Genomic DNA, 19,578 nt, shown 5'->3' on the forward strand with positions numbered 1-19,578 from the left:
ACTTATTTATTTGAAAGATATTCTGATATATGAGTAATAAATATGATGTGATTGTATTTTGCTAAGTTTCCTGTTAAGGAGTGGATCAGTCATATAAAATCATAGAGCATTATATCGAGTCACACAGTGGTTCCTACATCCTGGCAAAGTTTGCATGGACCTGCCAGAAAGGAAAGAAACTCAGGATGAGATGGTAATTTTTAAATAAAGCTAATTTTATTCAACTCAGGGGATGGTCCTTCATATTAAGAGTATGTACTTTTTACTATATTTGATTTGAAATATTGGCTTTTGTATGAAATTTGGGGGTCACAGATGGTTACTGGACCGCTGGACCATTTTTGTCTCCTTTTTACTTTGTTTTATTGTAATTCCTCTTTTAAATTTTGTTTAAATATTAGCAGATCCAAGTGTGCTTTGAAATTTGACTGGTCCATGATATCCTAAAGTTTGGAAATCACTGCCAGAGAAGTCACTGAAATGAAATCACAGACAAAGGTCTATGGGTCCAAAGGTCTAAAGTCTTGGAAACTTCCTTGGAGAATGTGCAAGTGATTTATTCTTCCCTGTCATTTAGAAATGTTTTTGCTACCTTACCTGTCCAGCAAAAGTGAACAGGCAGCATTGGGTGTGGATTGTGGATTACACAGAGGTCTTGAAGCAGGTGAGAGGGACATGCCTTCTCACAGGGCAGTCATGTACCTTATTTATACCAAACTCTCGACAGGTTGGTGAGCAGCACAGAAAACTCTGCAAGCCAAGCCTGCCCACATTCACCTGCTTTATTGATTACAGATAGTCGATATATTTCCTTTGCTTCTTATTTCTCATTAACCTCATCCAAGATGTTGAGGAGAAGTCATTTAAGTGTATTGTTGGAGCTACTTCAGCCATTCTTTAGAAGAAACAAAAAAGCTGCCACCTTAGTTCCCAAGATATAAAACTAAAAACAAATTTTGATAAATAAAGGCCTGAGATATGTTCCTCCAGTTAAAATTCACATAGTGACGGTGTTTTTTTTATCTTGTAGTGTTAATGTACTTGAACACCCACACTCAGGGTATCATGACTGCTTTCTCCTCCTGTGTTCTTGCCAGGGTGATTGTTGGAAAGAGGTCTAATTAACCACAAGCAGAATCTACTTGAAGTCATACACATGCCTCATGATACATGAGAGTTTATTCCATTTCTTGTGCGTATCACTTGTGCATTTCTGTGAGTGATATGGAATAAATAAGTTAACATGTTCATTAGCTGAATTGAGTTACATCCTCAGGCTTTGAACATCGGTGGTTATTTTTTATCTAAGATTTTGTGTGTGTGTGGCTTACTTGCATGTTAAGCTTACTTGCTTATTTGTGTGTTAGGGAGTTGTCTGGGGTCATAGTCACAGAGAAAACATTGCCCAGATGATGCTGCTTTTCGGCCCTGGAGGCTTATTTGGCTCCTCCTTGATGTTGGAAATGAATGTTGGGTGGGCTACACATGTCCATAGTCCAAATAGTTTTAGAGGTCAAGAGTTTTAGAACTCTTAATTTGGAGTTTCAGTCTTCTCTCTTTTTAAATTTTTTTTTTTTAAGGATGTACTGGTATCCCTGAGTCCACATTTTCACATAGCATGGGCTTTTGAGATTTAATGTCACCACCAGCAATCCCTGTGCACTCATTTCCTAGAAGGGGAAACTGAGGCCCAGAGAGCCACATGACACACTTACAGTTTCACAGTTAGTTGTTTGCAAAACAAGGACAATAACTCAAGCCTGGTGTTTCTCTCTGCTCAATAGCTCAATATTTTCCTATTATTTGGATATATGTTATTTCGGGGATTCAACTGCATTTGCCAAGAAAATCTGTGAGAAGTCCCAGTGGCCACCAGAACTTTAAGTGATAGAAGAAGAAGGGTGGGAGGGGTGATTCACTTTAATTCCCTGCAGGTTCCCTCTATCCTGCAGACTTCCAAGTATAAGACAAGGCAGACCTGCCCTGAAATCTGGCTCCGCCAGCCCAGAAACAATGCACAAACTATTGCGGCTCACCAAAACAACAACAACAACAACAACAACAAACGGCATATTCACTCATGGGAACTTCTACCAAGGGTGTTCAGCCCTTATAATCAGAAATACAAAGAAGCAAGCTGCTGCTCCATGTTTCACAGGAAACTCATGAGAGACTCATGAGCAGGTTTTGTGTTTTGTGGGAGGACAACAGGTAGGAAGCAGGTTAGTAATTAAAACGTTTACTTGATTAAAAATATAACATTTCTCTAAAAAGACCGAGGTCCCTGTGTCTTTAGAACTGTACTCTTAGAAAGTACCAATCACATTTCGATTTCCAGCTGAGGGAAGAAATAGATGTCACGACTCAGATGAGTCGGCCTTGCATTGCAGAGACTCCTAGAGGAGGCTGGGTCATGTTCTCACCTCCAAAAATAAAAGGAAGCACAAAACTTGTGTAGGTCTCCAGATGAAGCAGAAATGAGGAGGGTCGTGTGTATGTGTGTGTGCGCGCACGCATGTGTGTGTGTTTGACACACAGTTTTACATTTTGTCCTGAAGAATAAAAAAAAAAGATTAATGTTAACCCACAGGGGGAAAAAAAAAACTCCTTCAATGTTATCTACCTACTTAATTTTCCTGCTAGCATGACAGGAATCAAGAATGTTATGAGTCTGTTGATGTTGGCCTCCTCTCACTACATTTAAGTGTATTTTGCTGGAACTAAGCAGATGAAACCCTGGGGTTGAGAGGGTGGGAAACAAAGCCAAACAAAAACCATATAGCACCATACCCACCATAAAAATAAAAACTGCCAGAAGTGGAGAGAGAATGCTTTCCACCCTCACTTGCAGACAAATCTGCCTTCCAGGGAAGGAAGCTAGCTGGAGAAATTGTCACCATATATTTGACCTTGCTCATTCCTGTGCTCTCCAGGGACCAGGCAGCCACCTACTTGTGTCTTTGTATTGGCCCAGCACATCCGTTCCTTGTGACAGCCACTGAGAAGCCCCCAGCATAAAAATCCCACCAGTTCATTAAGCATTTGCTGTGTACCAGATACATGCCATGTTTTTTTGAGCCTCACAGATCTGTAAGGCAAGAATTCTTGATCCCTTTATACAGATGAGGAAACAGGTTTTGAGAGGCTCAGTGTGCTCACAGCAGAGCTGGGATTCAACTCTTTGGGCTTAAGCCTTTCACCAGACATTGCATGCATTTCCAGTAGCATAGGGGCAGCTTCTGAGGGTGCAAAGCCTGCAACCTGCCTGATTATAAGCTCCTTTTAATACCTGAAGCAATGAAGTTGCATTAGCAGTTAATTAGCAATTAATTTCACAATTAGGTTGCATCATCCCCTTTCTCTCTGTGGTAGGGTCCACCACCTTGACACTATGAACATTTTGGACCTAGTAATTCTTCATTGAGGGAGGCTGTCCTGTGCATGATAGGATGTTTAGCAACATCTATGGCCTCTCCCCACTATATGCCCATAGCATCCCTCCCTCACTCATAACAACCAAAATATACCTAGATACTGCCAAATGTCCTATAGGCAGAGGAGGGCAAACTTGGCCCAGTTAAGGACAACTGTTCAATAGCTATCATTTATCAAGCATGTTTTGGCAGTTAAGGGTATAGGTTTTGGAGATAAACTGCCTGGGTTTGAGTCTTGACATTGCCACTTACTAACTGGGTGAACAAGTTGCTTAACTGTGCCTCCACTTCTTTATCTACAAAATAAGGATAAAGATGGCCCATGTCTCATTATACAGTATGAGGGCTAAGTAAGTTAATAAATTACAGCATCTTAATTACTAATATGAGTAGGTTACATTAGCAGTCTACCTGTGGAGCATGTAGATGAATGGTGGCAGTGATGTGAGGGTTACTGTGTTCCAAGCACTGTGCTAAGCATTTTGCAAACATGACCCAACTTAGTCTTTGCAATTCCAGAAGAATTCAGGATCACCTCTGCTCTACAGTTGAGGAAGTTGAGACTCCAAATCTTTATGGACTTCCCCAAGTTTATAAAGGCAAATAACTGAATATAACTGAATCAGGACTCCAAACGAGGTCCCACTGGCTCCAAAGTCTATGTGTTCCAGAATATTCTCATTTCCACAGAAGAAAATCCAGGGGCAGAAAGGTGGACATGAAGTCTCCAGGTCCAGACACAAATCCTACAGGCAGCCTCACCTTGCTGGTGAAGAATAGGTGGTGACTGACAGGTGGATTTGCAGTGCCCATGGAGTGCTGTTTATTCTTCCTGTTCTTGGTAGGATGGAATCCTTGAGAAGTTCCTTAATGTCACCCAGAGTGTAAACTGTGGGTAAAAGCTGGAACTATGGGCTGTAAAGGAAGCATTAGATGTAGAAATTCTTAAGGGACTCACATGCATTTATTGAACCTTAAGCGGTAGCCTTGTTTGATTTTTTAAAAGATAATCCAGATTTTCTCACCCATTACAGAAAAATGCAAGTTCTATAATCAGATTCCCTGGATTCAAGCCCTTACTAGCTGTATGATCTTCTCTGTGCATCAGTTCTATCATCTGTAAAGTGTTTCAGTACCTACTTCGAACTTGTCCTGAGGATTAAGATTAATAAGCCTAAAGGAGTTAGCACATGGCAAGCACTCAGTGTTAGCCATTAGTCTCAGGAATATTCTGGTTAGAAGACACATCACCCTATCAGCTAACACCAGCCATAGGAACGTTCTCTCTGTGCTATCTTTTACATATTTTCAAAATATGGGAACAAATTCTGTCACTCTGTGCAGCCTATAAGTACAACTGTTCTCACTTTAGAAATGTGAGTCTCAGAAGGCCAGAGTCACAGAGTCACTGTGTGACTTGCTCACCGCCATGCGAAGCTTCAGCGACTGAGCTGGCCTGAGGACCCCAGTGCCACCCCAGTGACTACTCTCCTCTCTAGAATGGAAATAAAATTCTCAGACTTGCATGGAAGCCAAATGCTAAACAAGCAAGAACTGACATAGCTATACATATCCAACCAACCCCTCCACTTCACCCCTGCCATCTCTATAAGGCAGGAAAAGTGACGACAACTGCAGCCTAGGATATCCCAAACAGATGGCGTAGTAAGAAGTTCTGAGTGAAGAATGAGGGATGTGCTAGGTGCAGTGGCTTACACCTGTAATCCCATTACTTTGGAAGGCCAACATGGGAGGATCGCTTGAGGCCAGGAGTTCAAGACCAGCCTAGGCAACATAGTGAGATCTGGTCTCTACAAATAAAATTTAAAAATTAGCTGGGCACGGTGGCACACATCTGTAGCCCTAGCTACTGGGGAGGCCAAGGCAATCCTTTGAGCCCAGGAGTTCAAGGTTGCAGTGAGTTATCATTACACTAGTACACTCCAGCCTAGGCAACAGAGTGAGACCCTGTCTAAAAAAACAAAACAAAACAAAACAACAGCAAAAAAGGGTGGGAAGAAAAGGATGGTGTGATTTCCCAGCACTTCCTTCTGGGGTCAACAATACAATGTATTTTCACTGCTTAGCTATCACTTTGCTGTCCCTGGAAGGAAAAAGCACTTGAACCAGTGGGCCTAGTCTTCCTGCATCAATAATTTAATGATTCACTGTTCTTTGTGGTACTTGCTATGCCCAGATTCAACCACAGCTCCAACAACAAAACAGCAACTTCTTTTCTACTGAGGATCCCTGCAGAACTCCGTTCAGAGATCCATTCGGGGCTTGATGGGTTGTGGAATGACAGTGCTAGTGAAAACTGATGGGCTACACCAAGAATCTGAGGGGGAAAGAGAGAAGAACTTGATCCCTTAATATAACAATGGATATATTTAGATTTGTTTTCTTTACCTATAGGGTGTTCATTAAGGCTCATAAAACATCCAAGGACTGACTGACTGTGCTATCTCTAACATCTGTCCCTTCTGATGGAGACTTTAGGTGTCCTTTGCATATGAATGGACACTTCTTCCCATAAATGCTCTTGTGACTCAAAGTAAATTGTATTTCGGACATTATGAATGGGTTTTTCCATTACCAAATTAAAAACAAAATGAATTTAACCTGGCATTGTCCGTCCCTACCTCTCTCGGAGGCCCTGACATATTTGAACAATATTCTGAGGCCGCAAACCAATCCCCAAAGACGAAAAGTCCCTCCACATCACTGCAGGCGATGACGGATCCCAGGCCAGAGCAATCTGGTCTGTCTCACTGCTCTTGAATAGAAGATGCATTCTTTGAGTTTGAAGCAGCAACTGTGGGGGGTTAATTGGATACACCAATTCAGAGGTGGAGGAAGAGCCTGGAATACCCGTATGCCTGAGCCTGCACATCTCAGATTTATTCAATGCTTCATATAGCTAGGCTTGCTTGTTTGTAGGGTCATGACTTGTCCAACTCTCAGTGTGCATTTGCAGGGCACAACCAGAGAGACAGATGAGTCACAGGGTTTAATGAATCCCATTCCCCTAATTGCCAGTCTCTATCGTGTCCCTACAGAGAATGTGAGTTAATGATTCTCTCCAGACTTCTTACAAGCAGTCGTTTTCCCTTCCCAAAGCCAAGCCTGGTCCTGTTAAATTTTCCTTTGAGTCAAGTCAGGACAATTTAAGATGTCCTTTCCATGCTCAGATAATAGAGGACTGTGATTCACTTTTATCTTGCATTTGATTTATGGAGAGCAAGCAGCCCCAGCCTGGCGTTTTCATTTTTGAGATGAGCAGTCTTTGTTTTATTGTGCTCCGAAAAGGTGTATTAGAGCATCACATTCAGGCGCTGGAACCAGCTGCCTCCCACTCCCTGTAATTCACCATCTTTCATGCAACATTCCTAGGTCCTCATTCTGTGGGAGCAGACCCACACCGTGGCCATGCCCACACACCCCAGTTGAGCACGCTCCAGAGATGGCCCCCCTGCCCTCAGAACAGAAGGCCACAGTGACAAATAGATGCTGCTGCAGGATTTTTTTTTCCTTCTCTTCTTTCTCCCACCCTTCCCTCACCAAGCTTTTTTCTCCCCCCAGCCTTGGCATAAAATGGTCAAATTATGTTCTACTGCAGAATTCAATTTCACAGTTCAGTTAGGTCCTTGATTACACTGCCAAATTCAGATTAATGTGCATTTAACTAACATGGATCAGGGGAATTCTGGCTGACAGCCAGCTGTAATCGGAGCAATTGATAGCTGTGTGGAGTTTTATGCCCCGTCCACCCCAGCGTACCTCTGGTGAATTGATTGATTAAACGAATTCATCGCTATAAGTATTTATAATTTTGATACATCACAAGCCTGTGTCTGACCCTATCTTTAGAGATGTTGAGCTCATTGTAGAAAGGTAGTCTGGCTGAGTTGTTAACTGGGGATTATTTATTCCCTCATATAATACAATCTCTCTTTTTTGCTCTTTTTTTTTTTTTGATCATGTTTGTATAGAGACATGACAAAGCACAGTTTTTAAAGAATTAATTTATATGGTATACAAAAATGTATCCGGAAGCTAAAAAACAAGTGTATGTTATTAGCCATTTCAAAAAAAAAAAAAAAAGAGGAAATCACAATCACAACTCCTTGTTCATTTTGTCAGTATTCTAAAGATTCCTGTAGAGAGAATTCCTTGTTAAAATGTATCCAATTTTCAATGACAATTAATGACCTGGTAACCCTGCAGCTAAGCAGTTTAGCAGCCTGGGTGATAATTTGCAAGACGATTGATCTGGCCTTCCCTCATTACATCATGCCAGATGGAAATCCCCCTGAAAACTTTGCAGACCATGGTCTCCTTTGTAAGGAGTTAGTCGTTCACAAAATCACAGCACTGTTCTCTTTGGAGGGATGGGAAGAATGCGTTTGTTGTTTTTTCTCTTACATTGCAGTTTCCCACCCTTGCTCTGCACCCCGTGCCCTTGCTGTAAGGTCTGCAAGGGTAAACTATGTACATAAATCTTTTGGAAATGGTTTGGATCATGGGTGATGAAAGATACATTGGATTTACTTATTAAATGTTGTTTATTTCACTGGTCCAATTCCACTGCATTGTGGTTTCACTAAAGAATCAGATCCCAAATCCCTTTCACAATACCAAAGACAGGTCTGCTTATATGGACTTCAAGCCTACTCATTTTTTTTTCTAGAATGTGTTTGTAAATCAGGTCATAGAAAAGATTGCACAGTTTAAGCTGGACTGCTTTGGACATCTTTCTCACATACATGAACATGTGTGTGTAAAACAGTGGGAATAACAAATTCATCATTTATGTTTTCCGTCTTCCAAATATAGGCTATCATGAGAAAGACAACTTAGAACAGGACACTTACATGATTATGAAAGTCCAAGAGTGATGTGAGAGGGCAAGGAGGTCTCATCACAGAAGAAAGTTTGCACTTTCTTCCTTGAAAGAACTTAACAAAAGAAAGCCTGAGTGGTTTTGGAACAATGCAGATTTCCGCTTTGACCAAAACAAAAAGGAAAATGATGAATGATGTAGGTAGATAATCAACTCGTTTTGCTGTGATGACTCCTTTTTTTTTTTTTTTGAGCTCATTTCTCTAAGCCAAAACTGTTCAAAACAAACAAGCCAAAAACAAAAAGAACAAAACAAAACCCTTGATTTGTCTTTCATCCCCTCTCCTAGACATTACCATCCATCATGTTCTGGTCCAATTCTTGCATTTTGCCCCAGGCTTCCCAGACATCTGGGCCCCCAGTGAAACACCCTGACCAGGCTTTATCTCTGTGGTTGTCTTTATCCCCCGCTCTGCCTGCCTCTGTTAAGACCACATCCTCCCACCCCCATCATTGACGCCTGTCTCTGTGAATTTATCAAGGACCCAAGTACTGAAGCAATTCTGTCTGGATTTGAACCCCAGTTCTCCCTTCTTTGTAGCTTTGAGACTTTTGCATGACCTACTTAAACCCACTGTGCCTCAGTCTTCTTATCTGTAAAATGGAGGAATTACAGAGCTTATTTAATTGTCCAACTTGAGGTTTACATGCAAGAATGTACATAGTGTGCTTAGAACAGTCCCTGGCATGTAGAAAGCACTCGACAAATATCAAGCATCATTATTCTTATAAATATTTGTTACTACTGCAAGGATATACTTCTAACAGAGCAGTTGCTTGACAGAAGAGGCCCCACGATGGCTCCTAGGAGAACCCCTGTGCATTTTAGTGAGGAGAGAATGCCCAGCCTTGATTATACAGACCAGGGAGGTGACAATGAAGGTTGGAAATGCCAAGGCAGGCAAGGGAGCCGGCTTGTGGGCCACTCTGCTGGGCGCCCTCCCACTGGGAGTGAAAGACTGACCCGGGCAGATAAACTAGGTTATGTCGTCCCCTTGGAAGTGTGGAGCTGTTTGCCCTGGATTGCTTGGGGGCAGTTTTATCTCCTTGTGCCTCCATTTTATCAGCCACGAAATGGGATTTATTTGCCCCCTGCATGATTCCCAGAATAAAAAGAACAAGACCTGTCGAAAGTGTGTGGGTCGGTGATACACACCATCATGGAACCCGCATGTGAGTTAAGATCCAACAGAAGGCAAAGGTTCAGCACCTTGGTGGCCCCAAATGGGGTCACCTATGCATTTCTCCTTCACAGAGTCAGCTCTTTGTCCTCTGAGGGAAGACCACATGTTCCCTCACTCGAAGTGAACAGTTCGTTCTCTGATGAGTACGCCTTGAGTTTTATTCAAAAAATTGTCTCTTGTGATACTGGCTGTTCCTTAACTATTGCTTTTTTAAGAGTCTGCGCCTCTTACCAGCAGCCATGAAAGACAACAATACCTTTTTGTCTCATGGCCTAATTTTGAAGATGGTTAGCTTTCAGCAAAGAGCTCTACATTCCATCTTTGCCTGGAAATTGTCCCCTTGGTGCAGGCAGGCTTCTTCTTTATGCCATACGCTGGCTGTTAAGGGTGGACTCTGATAATGCTGCTGACAGGTGATAAGGAAGAAAAGTGGCCTAAATTAATGCAAAGCGGTGTTTGTGACTCCTGCAGGATGCAACTTGCCCATTTTTAATATGTATTCAGAGATCAATTATACATGCTTGTGGGGAATGAATTCTTTCGTTGAAAGTATGGGAACAAGTCCTCCAAGGAAGACACAGGGCGATAATGGCATGTGATGGCTCCCAGGACACACTTTCAGAAATAAAAGCCAAAAACCCTGTTTCCCTTCACACCCTGCCTTGCTGACTAGCCTAGACTTGACTAGCTCCAAGCTTATTAAAGGAAGAATCCAGTTGTTTAACTTACACTGACACTTCTTTCTCCCCATTCCATCGTACACACACACGCACACACACACACACACACACACGTCTTCCTTGTGTAGCACAAATACAGAGGCTTTGAAAATAATCAGCTTGTTTTTGAATATTTTAACTATACATTGTTCAATATATTACAACTAAAGACACCTTGTCTTATTGCTTTGAGTATTAATGTATAGGAATATATATACCACAGGGGCATTGTACGTCTTCGATAAATGCTAGCTAGTTTGATAATATTGCAGTTACTATTTATTTTATTTTGCATTCTCATTACTGTATAAAGTGTCTCATCACTTTATGTAATAATAACACCAAGTAGAACTCATTGGCCAGTCATTGTTAGACTACTTAGATGTGTATTTGATCCTTTAGAGTTCACAGTGACCAAAAGAAGTAATTGTTATTATTATTCCATTTTACAGATAAGGAAACTGAGACTCAGAGAGACTGATTTGACTAAAACTATCAAAGTCAGAATTCATCCCTATGCCCCCAAAAGCATGTGTTGTCTCTGCAACCAGGGCAGGAGGGCAACTTAGCAGCTGCCCTGGTTCCTGCTGGTTGATGCCAAGGCTGTCTGAGTGGTGAATTCGCCTAGTAAAGTATAGTGTTCTTGAAGCTGGAAGAGCTGCATTGCTCAATGTTCAGCAGGCCAGGCACTGTCATTGTAGAACCAATGGGCAGTGTGGGGGTACTGAGAACGGTGCTATGGTAGCAATTTTAAAGAGCCCACTGTGTGCAGTTCTTGCTCCATGATGTGATAGAATAAGCATCTTCTTATGCAACGTGATGGGGTTGGAGCTTGAAACACCTACTTGCCTCTACCATGTCACCAGATCCAATGAGCAACATGCCCCATCCCAGTTCTCAGTGGCATTTGACAGGATTCATTAGCCCTTCCTTCTTGAAATACGTTCCTCTCTTGGCCCCAGGACACCTTGCTTCCTTAGTTTCCTTCCTATAGCACTGGTCACTCCTTCTCTGCTCCTTTCTGCAAGATCCTTCTGCTATTTCTGGTATCTAGAAATTGGGGTTCTCAGACCATCTCTTACATATTCAGCATCATGACTTTTAATATGAACTAAGCACTGATGACTCTCAGATTCATGTCTTTAGCCTTAACTCTTCCCTGGACTTGGGGCATGTCTAAGTCTCCTAAGTGACACCTCCACCTAGATGCCTAATCACTCTTTCAAACTTAACATGGCTAAAAGAATTCTTAATTTTCCCTCATGTATTAGCTATCAATATTGCTGCATAACAAATTATCCCAAAGCTTCATGGCTTAAAACACACTGCCTCATGAAGCAAAAAATAGTGCTGTTCAACTATTTCCCCCTAAACTCTAAATAACAAACATCTACTATTTCACAGTTTCTGTAGGTCACAAATTGAGAGGGCTTAGCTGATTGGTTCTGTCTTGGAATCTCTCATGAGGTTGCAGTCAAGACATCAATCAGGGATACAGTCATCTGAAGGATTCACTGGACCTGGAGGATCCACCTCCAGAATGGCTCACATGACTGTTTGCCAGAAGGCCTCCATTTCTAGCTAGCTCTTAATAGGAGTCCTCAGTTTCTTGCTGCATGGACCTCTCTATTTTATTATTATTATTATTGAGACAGGGTTTCACTGTGTCACCCAGGCTGGAGCACAGTGGTGCAATCATAGCTCACTTGCAGCCTTGAGCTCCTGGGCTCAAGTGATCCTTCAGTTTAGCCTCCCAAAGTTCTGGGATTACAGGCATGAGCCGCTGCACCCAGTCCTTCCAAAGGATTCTCAAGTGTCCTCATGACATGGCAGCTGGTGAAAGCCAAAATAAATGATGTGAGTAAGAGAGCAAAGGAGCTTGCCATCATCTCTGCCTTATTCTTTGATCACTCAGATTGATTCCAATGCAGTGTAGAAGGGGACTACGTGGGAATATGAATGTCAGTAGGCACATGTCATTGAGAGCAATTTGGAAGCTGATTACCACACTCCACAAGCCTGTTGCTACCCCTGGATTCCTTATCTCATTAAATAGCCTGTTGCTCAGGCCAAAATTCTGATAGCCATCTTTGATTCCCGTCTTTCAAGATCTCATCCAATCCACCCGCAAATCCTGTCAGCTCCACCTTCAAATCTTGCCCGAGATTTCACCGTTTCTCACCCCATCTACAATAACTACCCTAATCTCAGCTCACATTAACTGTGATAAGCTGTTGGCCTCCCTGTTTCCACTCTCACCACCAAAGTCTCTCCTCCGCAGCCAGAGAGAGTCAGATCGTGTCACTCCTGTCTGCTTAGCAATCCTCAGTGCTTCGTACCTCACTCGGAGCAAAAGCCAACATCCTTGCCAAGGTCTTCATGATCTGCCCCGGCAGCTTCTCCGTCCATCTTCCTTAGCTGACACTCTCCACTATAGCTGAGCCTCTGCTGTTCCTCAAACACTAAGCCTGGGTCTGCCTCAGAATCCTGCATGTGCCACTCCCACTGCCCAAACCACCCCTCTTAGGAGAGAGATCTTGCTTTTTCCCTCACTCAGCCAGGCTTTTGCTCAAACGGAATGCCCTCAGAGAGTCCTTCTGTGACTACCCTATCCAAGATGCATCTCGTTACTTTCAACCCCCTCACTCTGCTTTATTTTTCTTTATATTATTCATTACTCCTGAACCACACACTGTGTATTTATTGGTTTTCTTTATTATTATCTGTTTCCTTCTCTGGAACATAAACCCCAGGAGGGCAGAGATACCATTCATTTTGACTCTCGGTGGACCCTCTCCCCTCACACCTAAAACAGCGCATAGCACATCATAGTTACTCAAATATTAATTTTTGAAATAAATGAATGAATGTGCTGCATGGGAAGAATCAATTCATCTAGAATAGTGTCATCCAGTAGCCCTTTCTGCAATTAGGAAAATGTTTTATATGTGTACTGTGTGATGTGGTGACTACTGAGTTCTTAAAATGTGACTAGTGTCACTGCAAAACTGAATTTTTAATTTTTAATGGATTTTTGTTTACTTTAAATCAGTACGTGTAGCTTGTAGCTACTATGTTAGAGTAGATCTAGGTCCTTGGGGTGGATGGAAGGGGAGTAGGATAAGTTAATACCATTCCATTTACACCCAGTAGAGTGACAGAGACTTTCTGGGGCACTGCATTAAGAAACAGCCTGAAGTCCAATCAACAAATCTTTTCTGAGTACCTTCTATGTATCCAGCACTGTGTTGCCATCGGGATCTTCCAAAACAGAGTGCATTGATGGATTAGCACTTTCTGCCCTGGGCAAGGTGCATACCACATGACAAGATGTGGTATTTTTATCATCTAGGCCTCAGCCATTCCAAGAGTGGCCAGCGCTCCTTCCTGATTCTTTCCAGGAAGTGACTGCTGGACCTACACATAGTATCGTATACCAGTAATCCCCTCACTGGCTTCCCCACTCTTCTCCACAAAATCCCCTCATCCCACTCTTCCAAGTCAGAGTGGATGTTCTTTGCTGGGGTCTCTTTGGGGTCTAGCCTCATTTTCATTTCACACATACCCCTGCAAAGACTGGTCGCTCTCAATTATATTTGTACTTATTTGGTGAGAACATTACACATGTTCACCCTGTGGTTCACACCCTTAGCACAGGGAGCCATGTTTTGCCCTGTACCTACATCTGCTGTGTTATACATATGTTATACATAAATGTCCATACCACCCTCTAGTATTTGAATTCAGAAGCATGGGAAAAGGCCTCCTACCCCGGAAATGCCTCCCCAAAATGCTAGCTGAAAACTAATGTCCTTTAATGAGGGATGAGATTTTTCATTCCTGAACAAGAAAATAGGGAAGCACACCTTGGATAAGATACACGTGAACTAACCTCCTACTGTGGTGCACGTGTACCAGAGAAGGCCCTTCCCTAGGTGTGGCCGGTCCTGTTGGTGCCCCAACCAGATCCTCTCATCTCGCACTGGTGATCTTCATTCTGCCAGCTGTCGGTCAGCTCACTCACCACCTGGCTGTGATGTTCAGATCTAGCATGTGAATATTCTCTATTCATGTCTGTCTTCCCAGGTGGATTATGATCGAGCACAGATGGTCCTCAGCCCTCCACTGTCAGGGTCTGACACCTACCCCAGGGGCCCTGCCAAACTACCTCAAAGTCAAAGCAAAGCGGGCTATTCCTCAAGCAGCCACCAGTATCCGTCTGGGTACCACAAAGCCACCTTGTACCACCACCCCTCCCTGCAGAGCAGTTCGCAGTACATCTCCACGGCTTCCTACCTGAGCTCCCTCAGCCTCTCATCCAGCACCTACCCGCCGCCCAGCTGGGGTTCCTCCTCCGACCAGCAGCCCCCAGGGTGTCCCATGAACAGTTTCGGGCAGCCCTGCAGCTGGTGGTCAGCCCAGGAGACCCCAGGGAATACTTGGACAACTTTATCAAAATTGGGGAAGGCTCAACCGGCATCGTGTGCATCGCCACCGAGAAACACACAGGGAAACAAGTTGCAGTGAAGAAAATGGACCTCCGGAAGCAACAGAGACGGGAACTGCTTTTCAATGAGGTAACGAGTGTGTTTGGGTCATCCTTTCTCTCCTTTCTCTCCTTTGTAACACTTATTTCCCATTTCAAAAGTTACACACGTGCATTTTAGGACATTAGAAAAGCACTGAAAATATAAAGACAAAATTAGCGTCCCCTGTAATATTTCCTTCTGGTCCTTTTTCTGTGCGCATATATGGCTGTTACCTCTATAAAGTACTTCATGTGTATCAGCCACTGTACTAAGCATTAATCTAGTTTGATCCTCACAACAACTCTGTGAGACAGAAAGATGTTATCACCATTTTAACAAGGAAACCTGGACTCAGATAGGTGAAGAGACCGGCCCAGGGTCAAGCAGGTTGACTGCAGAACTAGGACCTGAATCTCTGTCTAGCGGACTCTCAATCTTATGCTACACTGTATCTGTGTGGATTTGTATATATTTTACACTAGTATGATATCATAATATACCCTCCATAAACAATTTTTAAAACAGTAGACCAGGGTCAGTTTGCCAATGAACCATTACTCTTTAGGAACTTTAAAATATTTTTCCTAACTATAAAAATAATGAATTCTTCCTGTAGAATATTTGGAAAGTAAAGGAAATGTCCCACAAACATCCCAGTCAAGTAATAGCCTACATTAATATTTCAGTGTTTCCTTTCTACATTTTTCTATTTACAAATTTCTTTTGTTTGAGATAATTCTCCATATATGTAGTTTCATAACTTTCCAAATTTCAATTAATATTAACATGAATACTAATAAAATTAATATCAAATAAAATATATTGAGCTGTATTACTTATATTTATTACTGTAAAATAAATTTAATGACCATTGTAATGGCCTTATAATCTTCTATCATAGACATGTATCAAATATATTAAACCAGTCACTGATTTAATAAATTTGAGGTAACTTTATATGTATGTGGTTTTGTGACTTTCTAAATTTCACCTAATGTTAACATTAATACTAATGAAATTAATATTAAATAACATATATTGGCATACATTACTTATTTTTATTAATGTAAAATAAAATATATTAACCTATTCTATTAGCTACATGTCAAAACACACTTTTAATAATCTTCTATCATATACATGTATCATATTTAAAATCAGTCTCTGATTTATACTGTTTCCAATTTGTCACTTTTATTATTTTGCAGTGAGTGTTGTTACACATAAGTCTTTGGCTTCATATCTGATAATTTCTTAGAGTCCTAGAAATAGGATGAACAGATCAAATGATCTGTAAATGTTTTTAGAGAAATGATATACAGTGTTAATTTCCAGAAAGTTTGTACCAATCTAGACCCTCACTAATAGCACTGTTTCACCTTCACTAGCATTGTTGATACTGTCATGTTATCTCTGTTGATCTGCTAGATGTGAATAAACCTTACTGTTTTCATTAGCACTTTTATTACTAGTGTAGCTGAATTTAATTTTATGCGGTTATAGGCCATTTTTCTTTCTTCACTGAATCATATGTTCTGTATACAGTTTTCAATTAGGGTGCTAGCATTTGTTTTCTTGATGTGTAAGAGCTATTGATATGTTAAGGAATTAACTCTTCTCTGTATATTTGTTGTACTTTAACGTTTACCTTCCACTTTCTCGTTTACCTTTTAAACTTATCACTTAAGAGCTCTAAAATAGGTGGGGAAACATGAGTAATTATGTTAGAAAACACATAAAGTATTTTGGAGTAATATTCTTTCAGTAATTTTATGAGAGCACTGAGGGGAAAGTTTTTGTGGATGAAAGATCTAAGTCCTAAAGATATCAAGTCAGGATATCAGTGTTAGATGTCAGTCTCCAGGAAAGCATGTACAATCCACATCTTCTAACTCCCAGAACAATCTGTGGCTGCTTGACCTCTTCGTCTTTCTGTTGTAAGCACTCCCATTCTCTGAGAAGTAAGAAGGTGTTTGGTCTATAAACAGGCACTGTACAAATGCACTCAGCTGCAATTTCAAACTCTGTTTTTCATGGAGGCTCATGTGAAGCCCCCAGTGGCCTCCACACATCTCCAGCTCCCATAGGTGCTTATTTCTTACACATGCTCCAAATCTCACAGAGAATTCCAGGTGACTGGGCTTCAGCATCTTCCCAGTCCACCATTCCTGATTTCTGGAATTTATTTTCCAAACCATAATGCCAGAACGCACAGAGCAATATGATGTAGATGAACAATTCTGTAATTTATTATTTAACACTAACTCTGAAAACTCGAGTGGAAACAGCCACAGGGCAGCAATTTCTGGAAGCTCTCTCCAGCAAGCAGGCTCCTTAGCCTTTTTAATATCTATGTCGTATTTATTTTTATCTTCAATATATATTCTTTGAATTCAGCCCAAATACCTCTCAGGTTCAACCGGTATCTTATTCTAAGGAGAAATTAAGTTGGTCTTGTGTGGCTCCAGTTCTAATAGATAGTTTACTTCATTCACCTGTGGGACTCGTTCCCTCAATTACTAAAAGTTGGTGACCCTTTGCTAGGATAACCAGCAGAGGACTATGAACAGTGCATTCTAAAGGAGATCCTTAGGGATGGCTGATCATATCCCCACAGACGGTCAACCAGACTCCCTCTTGTGAATGCAAATCTTGCTTTAGTTCTACTTGTTTTCATTTCTCTCTCTGTGTCTCTCCAATGTCAGGGTGACCTGCCATTTTCTCTCAAATTTGCTACCTTGATTCCTTTTATTTCTACTAGTTACCCTTGATGCTTTTTGTCTATAATAGATTTCTGAATAAACTTCCCCACAGTCAGTACCTCTCAATCAGTTTACTTACAGTTGTAGGTGTGGCCACAAGAGAACAAAAAGCAACTTCATCTTCACAAGTCAAAAGTATCTTTCCCATTCCCCCAGGTCGTGATCATGCGGGATTACCACCATGACAATGTGGTTGACATGTACAACAGCTACCTTGTTGGCGATGAGCTCTGGGTGGTCATGGAGTTTCTAGAAGGTGGTGCCTTGACAGACATTGTGACTCACACCAGGTAAGCTTCTTTATTATCCAGATAATTCGAGGTGCTTCTTATTCTTCTCCAGGATAAAGCCTCATTGACGACGAACTCTTCATAAATTGTGGGCACTTTGGAGTCAGGGAATATGACTACCCTTTCCCCCACATTCCCTAGAGGGCCCCTTATGCTATCAGGCATGTATAGTTCATTCATTCAGTTAACGTTCTCCCTGCCTTCAGAAGGGCATTAATACCCATTGATTTAAAATAAACAACCTGCTAAGAATGAAGCTTCAGTAACAAATAATAGAATTTCCTGTCGCTATATAGATTTAAAGCTGAATTTCATTCTTCCGAGTTACCCTACCATTGCTGCGTGCTAAGACCACCAAGGATACCAGGGGAAGGAAGGGACAGGGAGAGGATCACTTGAAGTTTTGTATCAAAATAATGAATCGACATGGCACACAGAAATTCTTCAATTCTGTTTTAAAATATTCTTGCAAGTAACAATGGTTAATTACCAGCCTATTGCTTCAGCACCTCCCCAATGTGCCAGTTCCAGCCATTTCATTAAGTATATATTGAGCACCTTTTATGTGTCAGGCTCTTTTGTAAGTGCTAGAGATGCAGAAGATACAAATGTATATGCCTCAGATATATCCCCTCAGGGACATCACTGATGAGAAATGCATTATAATACCTATATTGATGTATTTTGATGTATATTGATCTATATTGATGTATATTGACCTCTATTGATGTATATTGATGAGAAATACATATATATGTATATATATGCATATATATACACACACATATATACACACACACGTATGTATATATGCATACATATATATGTATGTGTATATATGTATATATGCACATATATATGTGTGTGTATATACATATATATGTGTGTGTGTGTGTATATATATATCTCTCTTCCTAATTCTGCACAGGTATTACAATGTATTTCTCATATATATGTATATATACATGTGTGTGTATATTTATATATATATAGCATAGAAGGATACCTAAATGTCTCTATCAGAAAGAGTCAAGAAATATTCCTATTTAATATAAGGTGGCATCTGAGATGGATTTTGAGAGATGAATATGAGTTTACTAAGAAGGCAAGTAGGAGGAAAAGGGCATTGAAGACAGAGGAAAGAATATGTGCTAGGACAGTGCCTCTTCAATTTTGGTGTCCACATAAATCACTGTGGATCTTATCAAAAGGCATATCCTGACTCAATAGAGAGGGGTGTAAGACTCTGCATTTATGGCAAACTTCCAGGCAATGGCAACACTGCTGGTTCATGGACCATACTTGGAGAAGCAAGGTTCTGTGGAATAGACATACAAAATAGCATGTTACATTTGGGAAACTTTAACTTTGGTTTTGATGGTAAATAAAATGCCGAAAGGTTAAGAAAGGGTTGTCATGAGGAAGAGGTATTGAGTGTTGGCTGCTGTTATTGAAATGGCGCCTGAATCAAAAGTGGATCCAGGTATATAATAGGTGGAAAGCAAGATAACAAGAAAGTACCGGGAAACTCTGTGAGGGATAGAACATGCTGCTTTTTCTCCACTAAAATGAGATGTTTCGTGACTCTACAGTTCTCAGTCTGGAGTAGGCCGTCTCAAAATAAAGTGTTGTGAGTGAAGACACTGAACATTTATCACCAACAATTCAGCTGGCAGACTCTTGTTGGTGTAGCAATAAGACATGCCCAACAAAAAAACACGTAAGATCATCTTAATTGGGAGAAACAAATATACTGGA

General features: G+C 41.2%; 1 protein-coding gene across 1 annotated transcript in view; it reads left to right on the plus strand.

Annotated features, from left to right (window-relative positions):
* Positions 1 to 19,578, plus strand: part of PAK5 (p21 (RAC1) activated kinase 5) — a 319,035-nt gene that overhangs the window by 274,909 nt on the left and 24,548 nt on the right. Inside the window, 3 exon segments of the mRNA XM_033185622.1 lie at positions 14,326 to 14,605; positions 14,608 to 14,816; positions 17,687 to 17,820. Of these exon segments, the coding sequence (XP_033041513.1) occupies positions 14,326 to 14,605; positions 14,608 to 14,816; positions 17,687 to 17,820 (623 nt within the window).

Source organism: Trachypithecus francoisi, unplaced genomic scaffold, assembly GCF_009764315.1.
Source record: "Trachypithecus francoisi isolate TF-2019V2 unplaced genomic scaffold, Tfra_2.0 Lachesis_group21, whole genome shotgun sequence".
In the NCBI taxonomy this organism is placed as follows: domain Eukaryota; kingdom Metazoa; phylum Chordata; class Mammalia; order Primates; family Cercopithecidae; genus Trachypithecus; species Trachypithecus francoisi.